A 20,369-nucleotide genomic window follows, 5' to 3' on the forward strand; every position below is an offset into this window, starting at 1 on the left:
AAAACTTATAACCAAAGACCTGTCATAAAAGAGGGCTCAATAAATAGTTGTTGAATAAATGAGTGGATTTTCAAAGCAAAATAATTCAACATAGGGCAGTAAAGAACTTCCTTCCATTCTTAAAAATAGGTTGTGTGTGTGTGTGTGTGCGCGCGCACGTGTGTGTGTGCGTGTGCGTGTGCGTGTGCGTTTTAGCTCAGATGAACAGAATTTCCCAATTGACTTTTTCTATAGAAAAGATTAGGTCACAGTTGACTTCCATGAACTTATACATAATATTGGGGCAGATGGGAAATCTCTATTTTTGAGCATTCTTTTTTATTTTATTTTGGTAAAGAATAATAATTGCTTCCAAATGAACAGTAGCTTTTAATGAAAGTTTGAATTATCAAGCACTCAATGTTTTTACTCTCTTTACTAAGCATCTTTTAAGGACTTTGGATAAATCAGAACTTGACATTTCAATTCAGACAAGGTGTAATCAAGGATTAAAAAAGTTAAGGTAATGGGAGCTGTCAGATATATATAAAACATTTCAATATAAAATTATATACAAACAGTATTTAATTTGTATAATATAGTTTCATGTTGGGAACATTGGTTTCCAATTGTACTAATAAGGAGTGAGGTCGTTACATATTATATTTAATAGAGGCTTTCATGGGCAGCATTTTGGTAGCATTATTAGACTTTAGACATCTTTAAAATTTTATGTATTTTTTCAATCAAGTTATTACCTATACATAGTTTTTTAAAAATATAATTAGGATTATAATGAAAAACACCAGGCCTATCTTTATCCATTTCTTTTTTTTTTTTAAGTTTATTTATTTGTTTTGAGAGAGAGAATGAGCAGGGAGCAGGGAAGAGGTAGAGAGAAAGGGAGAGAGAAAATCCCAATCAGGCTCCCCACTGAGAGTGCAGAGCCCAACATGGAGCTCAAACCCACGAACTTATGAGATCATGACCTGAGCCCAAATCAAGAGTCAGATGTGAGCCACCCAGGCACCCCTCTTTCTCCACTTCTAATTCCCTTTTCCTTTTTGCAACCAAATTGCAACCTTTTTAGCTATGACAGTACTTAACCTGCATATATCTTATGGCATATGTTAGATAACTTACATTATCATTTATTGATTTTTCAGCTTCAGAGAATGACTCGCTACCCTGGAATAAAAAGTTGCTTCTCTGCCTCCTCCATCATAAACTTCTCCTCTTCCATCATCCCGATATAGTTGTATGGACATTTTCAGTTAAATTACTTTTCTTTTTTAAAAAAATTTTGTTAATGTTTATTTATTTTTGAGACAGAGAGACAGAGTGTGAGCAGGGGAGGGGCAGAGAAAGAGGGAGACACAGAATCAGAAGCAGGCTCTAGGCTGTCAGCCCAGAGCCCGACGCGGGGCTCGAACTCACAGACCGTGAGATCATGACCTGAGCTGAAGTTAGACGCTTAACCAACTGAGCCACCCGGGTGCCCCTCAGTTAAATCACTTCTCAATCTTTAAAAAAAATTTTTTTTCAACGTTTATCCATTTTTGGGACAGAGAGAGACAGAGCATGAACGGGGGAGGGTCAGAGAGAGAGGGAGACACAGAATCGGAAACAGGCTCCAGGCTCTGAGCCATCAGCCCAGAGCCTGACGCGGGGCTCGAACTCACGGAGGGCGAGATCGTGACCTGGCTGAAGTCGGACGCTTAATCGACTGCGCCACCCAGGCGCCCCACAATCTTTAAATCCTTATCTGGATAGCCTAGAAAAATTATATATATTATGATTATATTTTCCTAATGTTAAAAATTGTCTTGTTTTCTTTTTTGCTGAGTTTTCTATGTAGGAATCTGTCTTTCCCCAAATTCTACACAGAACTTTTAGTTAAAAAGCTCCTTGTTTGGGGTGCCTGGGTGGCTCAGTTGGTTAAGTGTCCAACTTTGGCTCAGGTCATGATCTCATGGTCCGTGAGTTCAAGCCCCACGTCGAGCTGTGTGGAGCCTGCTTCAGATTCTGTGCCTCCTCTTTCTCTGCCCTTTCCCACTCATGCTCTGTCTCTGTCTCTCTCTCTCAAAAATAAATAAACATTAAAAAATTTTTTTAATAAAAAATAAAATTAAATTAAAAACACATCAGAAATTCTTTCAAACACATCAGAAATTCTTTCAGTGTCATTTTCTTCTCAGAGTCATTCTTCCTAATTCTTATCTGAACTTGCTCTGCAGTGCAGCTGTCATTCTGAATCTTCCCTTCACCATTGTCCTAGGCATTCCTACCTCTTCTCTCCAATGTTGATTTCTCTGCTACTTGGATCCTTTTCTTTCTTAGTTTACTCCGTGGATTTGGTGGAGCATATATTCCAGAAACTTCCTGACAACAGATGCATGGCACCTAAGTAATTTTTTGAGAACTTGCATATCTGAAATTCTTTACTTTCCCCTCACACTTGATTGCAAATTAGAATTCTAGATTGGTTCATTATTTTTCTTCAAAATTTCTAAAGCATTGCTCCTATTGCCATATCACTTTATATGTTGCTTTTAAGAGATTTGATGCAGGGGGTGAGGGGGCCTGGGTGACTCAGTTGGTTAAGTGTCCAACTCTTGATTTCTGCTCAGGTCATGATCCTAGCATTGTGGGAAGGAGCCCTGTGTCGGACTTTGTGCTGGGCAAGGAGCCTGCTTAGGATTCTCTCTCACTCTGTCTCTGCCCCTCTCCCCTGCTTTCATGCTCTCTCTCTCTCTCAAAAAAAAAAAAAAAAAAAAAGATAAGTAAATAAAATAAAATGAAAATTTTAGAGAACAATTAGACCTACTTTAAAAGGAAAATGTTAGGGGCACTTGGCTGACTCAGTAGGTTGAGTATCCAAAAGACTTGGTACGAATAGTAGTTCTATTTGGATTTAAAAATTGATGTTTGCGTTTATATTGTGTAGATTAGAGAAACAAAATCTGTAAAATTTTTCATGATAATCCATGTATGAATCTTTTCAAAAGTGGGATATTCATTTGAGGAATAATTGTAATAGTTTCTTTTTCATTAGAAATTACTATTGCTCCCAGAATTGTCTCTACCCATTCTTACAGTCAAAATAATAGTCTTTAGATTAAGATATATCCAGGAATTTTGTACTACCAGAAAGAAATCACTATCTTCTGAAGCCATTGTTGCTATAAAAATAAAAGCTGGCCTGGGGGCGCCTGGGTGGCGCAGTCGGTTAAGCGTCCGACTTCAGCCAGGTCACGATCTCGCGGTCCATGAGTTCGAGCCCCGCATCAGGCTCTGGGCTGATGGCTCAGAGCCTGGAGCCTGTTTCCGATTCTGTGTCTCCCTCTCTCTCTGCCCCTCCCCCGTTCATGCTCTGTCTCTCTCTGTCCCAAAAATAAATAAACGTTGAAAAAATAAAAGCTGACCTGTTTTACTGTAGTAATTACTTGAGTTGCTAAAAATAAAAATTAGCAAAAAAAAATTTTTTTTAAGTTTTATGTATTTTGAGGGAGACAGAGACAGTGTGAGTAGGGGAGGGGTAGAGCACAGAACCCAATGTGGGTCTTGAATCTACAAAACTGAGATCATGACTTGAGCTAAAAACCAAGAGTTGGATGCTTAACCTACTGAGCCACCCAGGTGCCCCTAATATTTAACCTTTTTAAAGATACATGTAGAGTAAATTTTATTTTCTTCTTCTTTTTTTGGTATCTGGCAGGTTTAAATGTTCATTTATTTATTGAGAGAGAGAGAGAGAATGAGGGGGGAGGGGCAGAGAGAGAGGGAGAGAGAGAATCCCAAGTAGGCTCCATGATCAGCTCGGAGCCTGGCACCGGGCTTGACGTGGGACTTGATGTGGGACTCGATGTGGGACTCAGTCTCACAACCGAGAGATCATGACCTGATCCCATATCAGGATTCAGATGCTTAACCAACTGAGCAACCCAGGTGCCCCTAGAGTAGATTTTAAAAAGAAAAAAGTGGTTTGCTTTGGCAATGGTCATGAAAAGTCTATGTTCTAATTTTTTTATAGCTGGACACTAAGGTTTTTCAGGGTTGAGTCTCCCAGCTCTAACTAAGCACTGTTTTACAGCCTGCCATGTTCATGGAATTGATTCTGGTACATTTTCAGTATTTCACAAAGATTCATTTTCTTTTTTTTCTTGCTCATTCTAGTGAGACTCTATACAACTTCATTTCCCATATCAGAGAAAGCATTCACAAGGTAAGTATAGCTACATGTCAAGAAATTAGAACATTTTACGTTTTAAGAAGTTTAATAATTACATTCCATTGACCTTAATTCAAATAGAATAGCAAGATTTTAACTCTTTTTTTTATCATTAAATGACAATTCTCCAAGTTAGTAAAATAAGGCAACAGTCTGAATTTTTTCTTAATTTCGGGTTTCTTAGTTGCAGGCATCTGTGGAAAAGTCTGAGGAACATCTCAGTTCAAGAAGTCAATCTATTTTAGATTGTTTGGAGACTGTGGCCAAGACATGTGAGTATCTCGTGTTTGAGGTTATCAGCAGAGGGCACTAGTGAGCAGAGAACTGAACTTTCTGACCCTAGCCATGTTTCTGCCAGTGGTGAGGTTTCACAGTATTTCAGATGAGAGGATGGGTACATAAGGTTAGTCTTGAAGAGATGTGGAGCACGCTGAACTGGATAGTAGGAACCCCTATGTATGAGGATGTTCCTGGTCCTTAGATGCCCTCTGTGAACTACTAATCCTCCACCCAGTAACCCCACTGCCTCTGGGTAGGCTAGCTCTGCCAGATTTCTCATCTCACTGCCTGAAGTGAATCAGCAGCATCCCTGAGTCCCAAATGAATTGCTGGTTATGCTGTCTGTAAAGATATTGTTCCCTTAGGACTTAGAAATAAAGACTCTGCTCACTTTGGAGTTAGAAATACTCCAGTCACCGCCTCTTCTTCTTTCTGTCTTGGTTTCAGTGAGAGCTATTCCGTAGTGAATCACAGCATCTTTCTCCATTTCAGTTATAGTTAGTGGTTTGTAAAGTCCCATGCTCTGCCAAGTAGTGATTTATGTTTAGATAAAACCTGGTCCTGGCTCTTACTAAACAGAAGAGAGCCATAACACAGCTCTCCTTAGGTGGACACCTCTGTAGAACCAACAGCTTCTCAGCTAAATGGCAAGATGATGACTGCATCTGCACTTGTTTGCATTTCTCTGTGTGTTTATTTTTTATTTTAAACAAATTGAAGTCAACTTATTTAAATGCTTTGGGATGGATTGCTCATGATTTACAAAAATTAATGCCTTTGTGTGGCTTAGAAATTAATCTCCATCTGTCTGTAAAAAAAGCACTGTACTGTCTGCTGGCTTCCAACCTGGGTATCCCCCACACAGGGCAACTGTGCATCTGTTTGGAAATCAGTTCTGGAAGCCTGGGACTATTATCCTCACAAGAAGTAACAAGACAAAGAGCAGAAGCAAATCAGGAATGCTTCCTTTGTGTAACATGATAGAATAACTCATTTGGAAGTGTCCAAGGAGAGTACTCTTCTCACTTTCTACATTTAAAACTAGGTGAAATGCAAAAGGAGGGTTGCAGCAAAAATGTGACATTCTTAGTCCAATACGGGAAATGGAAGTGCTTAAATCCCAATACAAGGTCAAGGCAGAGTGAGGACTAGAACTGGGTCTGGCTTATAGTAGGCATAGGGGTCCCAATCCTTCACCCCTGATGGTTCCTTTTTAGAGGGTAAGATTTAGGAGAAGGAGCCACATTGATAGGGAAAACAGTAACAGACAGTGTAGCATCATATTAATTAGAAAGCCAGATCATTCTTGAAAATGAGCACAAGTAGTCTGTCCAGAGTCATTCCCTTTCTTGGTAGGTAGTGATGAGGATCAGGAAGTTAGTCATTGAAAGAGGAACCAGACAAATCCTCTATCATCATCTGGTCTGCCCCAGTCCAGCTGACCTGAAGCCCTGAATTTGCCAGTCAATACATTCTGCAGCCCTCAGTATGCACTGACTGTGGCTTGTAAGGGAAAGGGAAAGAGAAAAGATGTTGTGTGAAAGTACTCTCTTGTGCTATTATGTAATTGGCGCCTTCACAGAATGAGGTCATGAAATCTTTCCCTAGTCACAGTCTGCCTGTTCAACCAGAAGGATCACTCAAAGGCATCTAATCTAACTCCTCTTGTTCTTTAGCTGAGGACCAAGAACCAGAGTAATAGAATGAATTGCCAAGGCCATTCACATCCTACTTTAGTTTAGGTTTAGTTAGCCTTAGTAGAGAGCAGTACAATCTTTTTTTTTTTTTTAATTTTTTTTCAACGTTTATTTATTTTTGGGACAGAGAGAGACAGAGCATGAACAGGGGAGGGGCAGAGAGAGAGGAAGACACAGAATCGGAAACAGGCTCCAGGCTCTGAGCCATCAGCCCAGAGCCTGACGCGGGGCTCGAACTCAGGGACCGCGAGATCGTGACCTGGCTGAAGTCGGACGCTTAACCGACTGCGCCACCCAGACGCCCCGAGAGCAGTACAATCTAATGGGTATCGGTTCTATTGAAAAATACGATCATTAGGAAAATAAAAATGAGGGGCTGTACTGAAAATCAGAAAATGTCTCTTTTGGAAAATAGATAACTCTACATAAAAATAAATTCCATATGAACCAATATATTAAGTGTAATTATTAAGTCATAAAAAGAGCTATAAGAGGAGCTCCTGGGTGGCTCAGTTGGTTGAGTGTCCAACTCTTGTTTTCGGCTCAGGTCATGATCCCAGGGTTGTGGGATAGACACCTGTGTCGGCCTCTGTGCTGAGCATGGAGTCTGCTTATGGTTCTCTCTCCCTCTGCCCTTCTCCCCACCTCAAGCACATGCACGCTCTCTCTCTCTCAAATTAAAAAAAAAAAAAAAACAACTATAAGAAAGCATGGGCAACATTTTTATAATTTTGGAGTGCAGCAGTGTCTTCTTAAGCAAAGCACATATAATCATTAAGAAGAATGAGGTCTATCTTTGTGAACTATGTTGAAATGGAAATATCTATTCATTGTTAAATAATAACAGTAAGGTACTGCTCGTGTGTACATAGTTTACTCCAGGACACATCTTGTGGAGGAGTGTGACCAGTCAGTGAAAATTGGGAAGGGTAGCCCCCCCCAAAAATGAGAGACTGAGGAATCTCTTCTTATAGATGGAGGCTCCCAGACTTTCATCAGGCTTTCACTGGCACAGCAGGGAAAGCAAAACTATGGAGTGTGTAAAAGGAAAACTACTGGCCATCAGTGCAAAAGCATCAGAATCTCATCTGATGTCAGTAGAGCCCTTGTCAGAACACTAAAATAGAAATGAATAAAAAAGTCATTTTCTAAGAAAACAGTTATTATCCAGAATATGGAACTGGATTTTAAATGGCATTGTTATAAAAAAAGCTAAAAATATCTGATGTTTACAGCCAAAGCAGAAATGAAATGAGTCCCCTTCTAAAGAACCACTCATACACACACATATACACACACGAACACAATCTGTAATCTATATATGGATATACACATGTATCAATGTATCCATGCAAAATCCCAGAAAGTGCTCATAATGTTAAAATCTAGGAAGTGGAACCAAGGTCTGCATGGAAGAGAATGGGTCATTTTTCATTGTATGCCTTTTTATACTGTTACAGGTTTGAGGGTTTTTTTTAATGTTTATTTTTAGAGAGAGAGAGAGAGTATGAGCAAGGGAGGGGCAGAGAGAGAGAGGGGGACAGAGGATCCAAAACGGGCTCTTTGATGATAGTGGAGAGCCTGATGCGGGTTCGAACTCAGGAACCATGAGATCGTGACCTAAGTTGAAGTTGGATGCTTAACCAACTGAGCCACTCAGGGACCACTAAGTTATTTTCCTAAACAATTTTTTTTAATGTTTATTTTGAGAGAGTGTGTGTGTGTGAGCAAGTGGGGGGGGGGGCAGAGAGAGAGAGGGAGAGAGAGAATTCCAAGCAGGCTCCATGCTGTCAGCAGGGAGCCCAACGTGGAACTTGATCCCACAAACTATGAGATCATGACCTAAGCCAAAATTGAGAGTCAGGTGCTTTAAAAATAAATAAATAGTCAAGTGCCACCCAGGTGCCCCTTAAATAAACTTTAAAAAAAAAAAGCAATTTTTTAAAAAAGTTTATTTATTTTGAGAGAGCGAGGGAGCAGGGGAGGAACAAAGAGAGAGGGAGAGAGAAAATCCCAAGTAGGCTCCACACTGTCCACACAGAACCCGATGCAAGGCTCAAATTCACGAACCCTGAGATCATTACCTGAGCTGAAATCAAGAGTTGGATGTTTAACTGACTGAGCAACCCAGGCGCCCCAAATTAACTTTGTAAAAGAAAAAAAAAAATATATATATATATATATAGACTTCGGAAGTAATGAGCTCAATACAAAAAATCCTGTGAAAGAGAGGATCCCAAACATAGGTTTCTTAGAGGACAAGGAAAGAACGGGACCACAGATAGATGCTTTATGAGTACTGAATCTGGAATTGAACACTTTGCTTACCTTCCTCATTCTCTGCTTTTGTGGTTGGTGATGTTTACTGTTGCTAGGAAACATTGCTATTTAGGAATTTATCTAGGATAGGATAATTACATTTGCTTCCTACTACAAATATCTGCAAGGATGTCTGAAAGAATATTTGACTGATTGAGTTTAGGAACAGGAATCCAGTACTTGAAACATAAGTAAACAGCCTTTTTCTAATTGGTTGACATAGAGAATTTAACTTTGTATTGAGAAATAGTAGAACATTTGCTTTCTAAAAATTTCTTACTTTTTTTCTTGTGGTAAAATACACAATAAATTTACCATTTCTTACTGTTACTTTGCAAGACTACACTGGCTTGTCTATTTCTGTCATAACAGGCTCTTTCTTGCCTCAGAACTTTGCACTTGCTGTTTTCTCTGTCTGAACAACCTTCCCCTAATCTTTGCAGGACAAGCTCCATTTAATCCTTCTGGTTTCACCTTAAATATCTCCATCTCTGATGATCTTATCTGAAGTAGATGCCCCCCCCTCTTATTTTTATTACAATCCCTATCATAGCATTTATTACAGTTTTTCACTTATTTATGTTCATGTTTATTTGTTTATTGTCATTTTCTCCTTTTCAAAATTGCAGAATTCATGTATGGAGTAGATAGTTTTGTTCAAGACTGTTTCCATGTTCCTAGCACAGTATCTGATAATAAGTTTCAGATAAAACTGTAAATCTCCAATCAATGTGTTCAAACACATCAGGAATTGTTTCATTTTCTCATTAGAGACATCCTGGCTGGAGCTCAGTCTTCCAGCTCTAGACTGGGCAGATTACTCCTGAGGTCCCAGTCTTAGGACTTCTCTTCACCATCATTTTGAGGATCAAATTATTTTTTCATCCCCAGTCTTGGATCCCTTTGTTTCCTGGACTTTGGCTTACACTTGTATTTGGTGATACACATCTTCTAGTAGCTTTCTGAGAAAGTATATGGGAGATAACTTTTTTTATACATTGCATGTTTGAAAATCTCTTCTATCTCCACATGGGTCTAGAATCCTAAGTGAGAAATTCTTTGCCGTTAAAATCTCTAAGGCATGGCTCCATTGTCTTCTAGTTTTAGTTTTGTTATTGAGATGTTTGATGCTATTCTTCTTCTTGATTCTTTATGTTATCTGGGTACCCCCCCACACAATATCCTTTAATGGACATTTCTTGAGCCTCATGTTTTCCCTTGATATGCTTTTTAAAAAATTTTTTAAAATGTTTATTTTTGAGAGAGAGAGAGAAACTGAACACATGCCTGGGTGGCTCAGTTGGTTAAGTGTCCAACTTTGGCTCAAGTTATGATCTCATGGTTTGTGGGTTTGAGCCCTGCATCAGGCTCTCTGCTGTCAGTGCAGAGCCCGCTTTGGATCCTCTCTCTCTGTCTCTGCCCTTCCCCTGCTCATGCGTGCTCTCTCTCTCTCTCTCTCAAAAATAAATACACATTTTTAAAAAATCTGAAATGTAAGACTCCTTTTAAGAAGGTAATTATGTTTTATTTTAAAGAGAAACTCTTAAGTAAATCACTTAAACTTTATGAGATACCATGTGGTAAATTCCTGCCTTTGGCTGATAAGAGAAGACAAAAGACAGAATAATTAAAACATGGGGAACTAACAAAGCACCTATCAGAGTGAGGGAAGTTTTCAAGTAAGATCTAATTTGAGTTTATTATCCTGTCTTTTCAAGCACCAGATGTTACTTTGGTTTTCCTTACATTTATTGTGAAGAGTTAAGTACTCTCTTGTTACCAAATTGTTTTTCACCCGTCTAAAATAAAACATTTTGTCAAGAATCTTGAAACACTCTTGGGGCGCCTGGGTGGCTCAGTCGGTTGAGCGTCCACCTTCGGCTCAGGTCATGATCTCACACTCTGTGAGTTCGAGCCCCGCGTCGGGCTCTGTGCTGACAGCTCAGAGCCTGGAGCCTGCTTTGGATTCTGTGTCGCCCTCTCTCTCTATCCCTCCCCTGCTCATGCTCTGTCTCTCTCTATCTCAAAAGTAAATAAAGAATCTTGAAACACTCTTTATATATATAAGAATATAAAAGGAATATCTGGTGTATTATTCCAGATTATTTGTAAATTATACTTGCTATGCATTTAAGATGTATGTGAACTTACAATAGTTTATAGCATATAGTAGATACTCATCAAGTATTTGTTGAATAAATTTAAGAGCATCTTCACATAAACTGCCATTTAGAAGAGGATGACAATAATTGATTGCAACACAATGTGTTATTAAGACTGTGTGTGTGTGTGTGTGTGTGTGTGTGTTTCAAATCTCTCTATGCCAGAGAGAAGAATCAGTATCAGTCCTGAGTGGTTAGCACTCAGGTCACCAAGTTCATTACAGCCCAAGTGTAAAGAGGGGATACATAAGTGGAGGGTGATAAGTGATGGTAGAGCACACACATGGTGCCAGCAGCAGAGAGAAGGAGCCCCCAAGCCAGCCAGGAAATGCTGTTTTTCAAGGAGGGGACTCCTGAGAAAAGGAAGAATGGGAATGAGTTGCACTGAGGTGGTGGCTGAGGGGAATGGGTAAAGTTGACCTGGGTAGAAGCAAGGATAGATTCCAAGCCAAGGGAACGGCATGCACAAGGCCAGTGGTGAGAGGGAGATTGCTTAGGAAACAGAGCTCATAGATGTGGAGGTGGATAGAGAAGGTAAGAAGAAGTGAGCTTGGGTCTTGATGGCCAATTTAAAGATTTGGACTTCATCCAGTGGCCAGTGTGGTGCCATTGAAAGTTTCAGCAAGGGTTTCAGAGGATGCATGATCATATCTACATTCTTGAGAGAATACTCTGATGATGGGACCAAGAAGGTGGGCCAAGGAGAAGGTTGGTGCCATCATCTAGGCAGCAGGTTTCAGGGTCCCCAGGAGGTGCTGAGATTGAGTCTGCCTTGGCCAGGATGTTCTCAGGGAGAGAGGGAAGAAGAGACAGTGGAGGAACTGCCCTACTCTGCTTTCTCTCCTCACCAAGGCTGATCTGGGTAGAGTTCTGGGCACTAGCAGAGCAGGCTCAGGTGCCCCATGCCAGATTCTAGCTCCTCCCTCTCCACACTGTGGTCCGGGAAGGGTGAGGCATGCCATAGTCTTCGTGAGGTAATTGTCATTTTTCTGTATTTAGTGCAAGAGACTGTGCAGGCCCAGAGTGATCTGCTGTTGGGAACTGTGCATGACAAAGGCAACATGGAGCAGGTTATCCTCGAGATACGGAAGAGATTTGAAGCTGTAAGTGTGGATCCCAACCTCTTTCCTCAAGTATGTTGTTTTTTTAAAAAAAAAATTTAATTATTTTTTTATGAACCTGTTTTATTTTTTATTTTTTTAAATTTACATCCAAATTAGCATATAGTGCAACAATGATTTCAAACCTCAAGTATGTTTTTGGCTTTGTCACTAAGTCCCAGAGAGACACCTTTAAAGTTGCAATTTTTTTCAGCCAAGAACAGAAGCCAGACAGGACTTCGTGTAATGGACCAAGGTAGAGGCCAACTTCCTCCTCAAAGGTTCTCCGGCATGATGTGGGGCCCAGGGGCCCTACTCCAGAGTGTTACCATGCTTCCTCTGTAAAGCACCCAGCAAAAGACAAGCTGTGGTTCTGCCAACACATCCTTTGGTTGGTTTGCGCATTTCACTGTGCATTCAGAGTTGCAGTGTCCATAACTCTTTTCTTTCTCGCTGTCTTTCCCTAGAGACAAGCAGAATTTATAGAAATGAAGTCCGACCTGAAGCACCTTGAAGTTTTAGTTGCCCAGCAGAGTAAGGACTTCCAGCAGCTGTGTGAGCAGCTAGGCCAGCTGAATGTGGCCAGCGTCCTAGCAGAGCTGAAGAGATTGATTTCAGTCCCTCGGGTACCTGGGCATGTGAAAGACAGCACTTCCCAGACCTCACTACCTCTGGCCCAGAGCTTCAGTTTCACCAGGCAGGACAGATATGCCTCTGAGGAACCAGATATGTGGCAGACTCAGGCCATCCCTGCTGTCTGGAATCTTAGTATGGGCTCCCTGCAGCCTGGGGAGTTTGCTATCTATACTGAGGGAGCAAAAAGTGATGCTTTCCAAGGAGAGGCTGTGCTGATGGCTGCTGGAACCGGCAAAAGAAGCAGGCGAGTAAAGGACAAGGCAGTGCAGACCAACTGCCAGAATTGGACTCTTAATAAAACCAGCCCTGAGAATCATGGCTCTGGTTCCCCAGGCCACAAAGTTCCTTGTGACTGGAGCTGGGTTTCCCAAGGAGCCTCAAGGTTTATACCCCTGGACTTTGAATCCAGCATTAAGAACACTTGCCAAAAATGTCAAGCCGAAGGTGTGCTTTCGTGTGCCCCTTGTGAACAAAGGCTGGTGACTGCACAGAAAGGCAGAACTATGGAAAGAGGGGGGAAAGGCAAGAAGCAGCAGCCCAGGAAAGCCCGCAGAAGCAGGCTCCTAACCAGGAAGCAAGAACAAACCCCTAGCAAAACCTGTGCTTTCAATTCTAAATATCCTCAGCTTCCAGTTTCTGGCCCACAAAGGCTCCCCCTGGAGCAGCAGGAACCCTTTGCTCAGTCCCTGCATCTGTGGGGCTCCAGGACTCCCACAAAACCAGTCATCCCTGTTCTGAGAGCAACAGTCATGCCCAGTAAGACAGTGAGGGCAGCACAGGAGAACATCTTGCAGCTCAGTGGGCATTCTTCCAAAGACAACAGCCTGCTTTCTAAAAGTTCCCTGGGGGACCACCAGATGAGCTGGTTCAGTGACCTCAACCTTGGAAGTTCAGAGTCTCCTCTGTGCAAGGATCCAGGGAAGAATATGCTATATGATCTGGGTTTTGACAGCAGTGATGATGGCTTTTGACCAGCCCACAATCTGACTTCAGCTGATAGTTTATTGGTCTCAGCTGGAAAGACAAATTCTAGAACACTGGGGCTGACTAACAGCAGAAAGTCCCTGAAGCCTGATTGGAGCCCTCAGGCTCAGAGGGCCTGCTGGGGGGGTGGTGGTCAGTGTAGGACAGGTGCAGGGCAGGGGAGTAGCTCTGGTGTTCTGGGTACCAGGTGCTGCCCATGACAAGCATAAGGGATAATTGCATCCTTATTTATTGGAGTGAAGCACATGGAGACGACAGTGATGAGCTGGAGCAGCAGCCTGGGTGTAGGGCATCAGCAGGAGGGTGCTGATTTTGGTGAAAGGAGGACTGGCCTCCATGTGGAATACTGAGTGGCAGAAGGGCTCTCACAGAACTGTTGCTGTGGCAGCAAGACTCCCAAACATTTTTGGTCTTCACGGTATTTCCTACACCTGACCAATACCTATCCAGGCCTCGGGATTTTTAAAATTATTTTTATCCAGTTTTACTGTCAGAGCACTTGCATGTTTTGATCAGTGGACATATTACAGGACACACTGTCTTCTTGTGAACAGAGAAACAGAGAATGTTAAGCTGCCAATGAAAAGAGGTGACGGGCACCCAATAAATTCCCAGAGCACCACTGTGTACAAGCCACACAATCCCATTTTTCTTCCTGGCTGTTTTTCCTATGCTGTTTGCAACCACCCTTCAAGCTAATGAGAGCATCTAAGGGCCCTGTATTATTTCCAGAGAGCAATAGGCTTATGTGAGACTTTGGCTGTCTATTCATATCTTGCAGAAGTTTTGAATTTTTGTTATACATATATGTATATTTGTTTTATAACAAAAAATAAAAATTTTTAAAAGCATATTTTTTTCATTATGTTTATTGAACTGATCTCCCAACAACTTAAGAAAATCAAATAGGGTGCCTGGGTGGCCCAATCGGTTGAGCTTCCGACTTTGGCTCAGATCATGATCTCACAGTTCGTAAGTTTGAGCCCCACATCAGGCTCTCTGCTGTCAGTACTGAGCCCAGATCCAGCTTCAGATTCTCTGTTCCCCAGTTCCCCTTTCTGCCCCTCCCTGACTCGTTCTCTCCCACCCTCTCTTTCTCTCTCAAAAATGAACATTTTTTAAAAAGAAAATAAAATGGATAAGACATATACCATCTTTTTATTCCATAGACTTCGCCCAAATGATTTTGAATAAACACCACCCTATTCAGACTAGTTTCCTTTTTCTTTTCCTTTATTGTTTGAAAGTAAAACTCTGGCACAAAAACAGACACATAGACCAATGGAATAGAATAGAAACCCCAGAACTAGACCCACAAACGTATGGCCAACTCATCTTTGACAAAGCAGGAAAGAACATCCAATGGAAAAAAGACAGTCTCTTTAACAAATGGTGCTGGGAGAACTGGACAGCAACATGCAGAAGGTTGAAACTAGACCACTTTCTCACACCATTCACAAAAATAAACTCAAAATGGATAAAGGACCTGAATGTGAGACAGGAAACCATCAAAACCCTAGAGGAGAAAGCAGGAAAAGACCTCTCTGACCTCAGCCGTAGCAATCTCTTACTCGACACATCCCCAAAGGCAAGGGAATTAAAAGCAAAAGTGAATTACTGGGACCTTATGAAGATAAAAAGCTTCTGCACAGCAAAGGAAACAACCAACAAAACGAAAAGGCAACCAACGGAATGGGAAAAGATCTTTGCAAATGACATATCGGACAAAGGGCTAGTCTCCAAAATCTATAAAGAGCTCACCAAACTCCACACCCAAAAAGCAAATAACCCAGTGAAGAAATGGGCAGAAAACATGAATAGACACTTCTCTAAAGAAGACATCCGGATGGCCAACAGGCACATGAAAAGATGTTCAGCGTCGCTCCTTATCAGGGAAATACAAATCAAAACCACACTCAGATATCACCTCACGCCAGTCAGAGTGGCCAAAATGAACAAATCAGGAGACTATAGATGCTGGAGAGGATGTGGAGAAACGGGAACCCTCTTGCACTGTTGGTGGGAATGCAAATTGGTGCAGCCGCTCTGGAAAGCAGTGTGGAGGTTCCTCAGAAAATTAAAAATAGACCTACCCTATGACCCAGCAATAGCACTGCTAGGAATTTATCCAAGGGACACAGGAGTACTGATGCATAGGGGCACTTGTACCCCAATGTTCATAGCAGCACTCTCAACAATAGCCAAATTATGGAAAGAGCCTAAATGTCCATCAACTGATGAATGGATAAAGAAATTGTGGTTTATATACACTATGGAATACTACGTGGCAATGAGAAAAAATGAAATATGGCCTTTTGTAGCAACGTGGATGGAACTGGAGAGTGTGATGCTAAGTGAAATAAGCCATACAGAGAAAGACAGATACCATATGGTTTCACTCTTATGTGGATCCTGAGAAACTTAACAGGAACCCATGGGGGAGGGGAAGGAAAAAAAAAAAAAAGAGGTTAGAGTGGGAGAGAGCCAAAGCATAAGAGACTGTTGAGAACTGAGAGCAAACTGAGGGTTGATGGGGGGTGGGAGGGAGGAGAGGGTGGGTGATGGGTATTGAGGAGGGCACCTTTTGGGATGAGCACTGGGTGTTGTATGGAAACCAATTTGACAATAAATTTCATATATAAATAAAAAAAAAAAAAAAAAAGAAAGTAAAACTCCTCACTGGATGGATTGGCTTCCAGAATTTGCCCATTTTCAAGGCAATGCAGTAAATGACACTGGGACCTCTGAGTGGACCATTATAGAAAGCAGTGGTTCTTGATTTTTATTTTCATTCTTTATTTTCAAGGGAACGTATCCCACAAAAGTTTGAGTTTAATTTGCCCGCAACACCTTTGGCAACCTAAGCTGCTCTTATTCCCGTTTCCAGACCAAGGGCCTCCTATGACCTGTGGCTGGGATCCTCAGGCAATGACAGCAGCCCTTTCCAAGGCCCAGGAAGTACAGACTTGGACTCTGCCTACGACTGCCCTGGCCTTTTCTCCCCCGTGAGCCTCGCTGCATGCCTGTTCACCCTGCCCTCTGCCAGTCTCTACTGCCTTCCATACTAGTTTTCTCTGCTTATACATGGGAGGAAAGGGTCCAGCCATGCAATGGGCTCCTTCCAACCCGTCTCAAACTGACTACAGGTGGCTGTTGAGCGGTTAGCATGAGGCTTGTAGACCAGAGGGGTTTGTATCTGGAAATCTTTTATTACTCTAAGCTGAAAAGTTTGGTCATTTTAACTCAAAGTTGAGATCCTGTTAGAATTCCATTAATGTTTATGACTACGGCCTTCTCATTGAAGGGTCTGTCCAATTTTGAAATGCCAAAGCAGGGGGCGCCTGGGTGGCTCAGTTAAGCGGCTGACTTTGGCTCAGGTCATGATCTCACAGCTTGTGAGTTCAAGCCCCGCATCAGGCTCTGTGCTCTCAGCACAGAGCCTGGAGCCTGCTTCGGATTCTGTGTCTCCCTCTCTCTCTCTGCCCCTCCCCCACTCACACTCTGTCTCTCTCTCTCTCTCAAAAAATAAACATTAAAAGAAAGAAAGAAAGAAAGAAAGAAAGAAATGCCAAAGCAGGACCTTCTGTTCTTTTGATTCTGCTGTGAGTTATGAAATCCTGTATTTCTTCAGAAGTATTTCATTTTGTGTTATGAAGTCAAAGATCAGAGTGACTCAGTGTTCCATGAGCTGGGTGTTTTTGTAGAATGAGCAGTAAATTTATCTCCCAACAAGGCTGGGTTAATTAAAATTGCACTGCCTGTCTCTGGTAATCATCAGGAAAGGATATTCTGTTTCTTATTTTATTCCTAAGGCTTTTTTTTTTTTTTTTTTTTTTTTTTTTTTAACTACTGTGTTCCTGCCAGAATTGGTGAGCGTGACATAGCCCAGGCACATCCCCAGAGCACACGATGTTTTGCTCTTTGGATGCTGATAGAGATGTGGCTACACAGGGGCAGCTATAGTGGGAGGTCTATGGACCTAGGGCCCAGATAGCCACCTAGGGGCTCCTCCCTCTGATAATCACTCCAGCTACATCTGAGGATGGAAATAAAGCCAACCACAGCACCCAATTGTCTTGACATTCAAGTATCAATCAATAAATTTTCAGAGAGAGAACAGCAGGCGAAGGACAGAGAGAAGGAGACAAAATCCCAAGCAGGCTCCAAGCCATCAGCACAGAGCCCAATGCAGGGCTCAAAGTCACCAACCATGAGATCATGACCTGAGCTGAAATCAAGAGACGCTTAACCGTCTGAGCCACCCAGGCACCCCTCAAGTATCAATTTAAATGTCCCCTACAGAGAGGTGTCTGGGGGGCTCAGTCAAGTGCTCAACTCTTGATTTCGGCTCAGGTCATGATCTCATGGTTTGTGAGTTTGAGCCCCACATCAGTGCAGAGCCTGCTTGGGATTCTCTCTCAAAATAAATAAACTTAAAAAAAATGTCACCTACAGACAGACCTTTTCCTGACCTCTTCTGTAGGAGCTCACCCTACTCACTGCCCATTCCCTTACCCTGTTTTAATTTTCTCCTACAGCTCCATCTGAAATGGCATATTGATGTGCATACTTGATTTGCCTGCCTTGGTGGGCGGAATAGAAATCCCAGAAGCAAGATCGGCATCTGCCTCATCCCAGTTATATCTTCAGCATCCAGGAGAGTGTCTGACCTTAGTAGACACTTGACAAATAGTGAGGGCAGGGATTGCTTGCTTAACATTTGAAGAGCTCTTTGCAGCCTGTCCCAAAGTCAGGTCTCTCTAGCATTCCTTTGCAACTTTCCTTTTTTGTGTTTTGTCTCAGAAGCTCCAGAGGTCTCCTGATGAGGGGTCTCCTGCAATATGCTCTCTTCTCTCCCAGGCCAGGTACCAGCAACCTCTCTCCACCCGAAATGCCCAGAAAACAACAGGCTTTCTGCCTTCCAAACAGTTGCTTCCTACAACGAATGAGCAATTTTGAAAAAATTTTCATGCTAGGCCTTAGGCCAAAACTCATCAAATCAGGCATCCTCCAGTTGGCCAAGCACAGAAAGTCCTTCCCCACTAGGGCTAGGATCCATTGTCAGGTAGATTTCCTAAGTAAAACTTTGTCCACTCTATAAATATTTTAACGGAACATAAAATATTAACATTCTCCCACATACTCCAGGGAGAAAGCAAATTGCCAGAGCTTCAGATAGTCTTGGGATGAAAGTCTTGTCAATTGTTATCTACGGTCAGGTGCAGTGGCCTCCCTGGTTCGCATGCGCTATTCACTGGCTACTGCCATATTAAATGCCCTGTGCTTTAGTTAGAGGAGGTAGCATCCTGGTACCAGGTGAGCCCCCAGCTGAGCCATTCAATAAGAGGAAGATTGGCCTGAATTAGGCCTCTTTTGCAAATCCTCTTCCTCAATTTCTTTGATCACTGACAGCTCACAACTTCTCTGGTGGGAGGATGGTGTCGCTGTCCTATCAGCACATTTCTGGATACACAGGTGAGAGACACAGGGCCCCAGGTTTTGTTGCCTTCTGCCTGGTCTCCTGGTCCCCTTGCGTTCTCTCCTGGGATTAGAAGTGGAGGGTCCAAGGAGCCAGGGCAGGTGGGCCAGGAGGTGGCTCGGCTCCCCTATTCCCCGAGTGAAGGGAGCAGGAGGCAGGGGGAGGGGGACCTGGAGACCCGGAAATGAGAAGGCAGGCCCCAGTGCCTGACTGAGCTGGCTGGAACTCAAGAGAGGGAGAGGCATACTAACTGGAAGTTCTCTCAGAACTCAACCTGGCAAGATTTCAGACTCTGACCTAGACCCATGTGGCTAGACAGCCATGCCCAGTAATGTGGAGAACATGGGAGTCTGGATGAGGCTGAGGGCAGGGTCAACAATTCCAGCCCTTGAATTGTCCTTTTGAAATAATTGTTGCTCTGCTCTCAGGCCTCAGCTGTGGTTCTCTGCTCCCTGCTGACCTTCACTCGGCCATTGGCTCATCTCTCTCCTTTCTCTTACCCCTTCTTCCTCAGCCTGCCCTGCCTGCCCTCCCGCAGGTCCTAGTAGCTTCTGTGAACCAGCTCCTGCCTTACAAAGTTACAAATAGAGCTGCATATAGAGCTGGTTTCTAGTGGCTTCGGTATGGACACTGGTGGGATGCAGCCAGGGGACCTGAAAACCTCTTACAGGGCTGGATGGGCCCAGCTTCTCACGTGCCTTGTGCTGTGGCTTGAATTTGCAGTTTGCAACTAGTAGGTTCCAAAGCTCCTATTTATTCTTGAGGTTGCCTTGTTTCTATTTTGATTCTGCTAATCCAAAGCCCAGTTTGGTGTTTCCACGGAAACAATTCAGTGATTGTTTAGTTTGCCAAGATGAGCTGCGGGGGAGAGAACCAAATGACGTAAAACATTTTTAGTTTCTCAAATAGGACTATCATTGTCTCAAGAAGTTGTTGGTCCCAGCCCCCTGCAAACCCAAGGAAATATTCTAGACTCCTTTTCCCCTTCTAGCTAAGTCTCTAGAGACCCATTCCCCAAACCCCTGCTGTGTGCAGATAAGCACACATCTGCCCAGTAAAGCAGATGACAAAGGCAGGAGGGTCTCCTTAGGACACTCAGGAAGCCAGGGATGCAGAGACAGGAGTCCATGTCACAAGGGAAATGACCATATGGCTGCTCCTGCTAATCTGGGACTGGAGAGCCAGAGGCTCAGGGCTCACCTGCTTTAACTGAACAAGCTGTGTTCCTACAGTGAGGAAAAGCTGCTCATCCAAGGATTCAGGGTGAATTACCCCTCTGGCAAATTTGAAGTTTTACAGAAAGGTTTAGCTAAAACAGTGGTGTATCTGTCTGGGGGCATGGAGAGCTGGGTCTCCCCCACCCATGCTGAGCCTTGTTCTCAAGGACCACAGTCTCCTCCACAGGCAGAAAGTCCTCTCTCTGCAATCTTCTCAGGTTGGGGCGAGGCCCCCATTCCCAGAAACCACTCCCTGTACAAAGACCCCGGGGGAGCGTGAATGGAG

General features: G+C 42.8%; 1 protein-coding gene across 2 annotated transcripts in view; it reads left to right on the top strand.

Annotated features, from left to right (window-relative positions):
• Positions 1-14,240, top strand: part of IHO1 (interactor of HORMAD1 1) — a 35,781-nt gene extending 21,541 nt beyond the window's left edge. For both annotated transcript variants that reach the window (XM_040445349.1, XM_040445350.1), the window contains exons 6-9: positions 4,156-4,204; positions 4,395-4,482; positions 11,667-11,770; positions 12,235-14,240. In XM_040445349.1, coding sequence (XP_040301283.1) covers positions 4,156-4,204; positions 4,395-4,482; positions 11,667-11,770; positions 12,235-13,374 — 1,381 coding nt within the window. In that variant the 3' untranslated portion in view covers positions 13,375-14,240. The remainder of the gene's footprint in view (positions 1-4,155; positions 4,205-4,394; positions 4,483-11,666; positions 11,771-12,234) is intronic.
• Positions 14,241-20,369: the final 6,129 nt, after the last annotated feature.

This window comes from Herpailurus yagouaroundi, unplaced genomic scaffold (assembly GCF_014898765.1).
Source record: "Herpailurus yagouaroundi ecotype Mexico unplaced genomic scaffold, PumYag 193, whole genome shotgun sequence".
In the NCBI taxonomy this organism is placed as follows: Eukaryota; Metazoa; Chordata; class Mammalia; order Carnivora; family Felidae; genus Herpailurus; species Herpailurus yagouaroundi.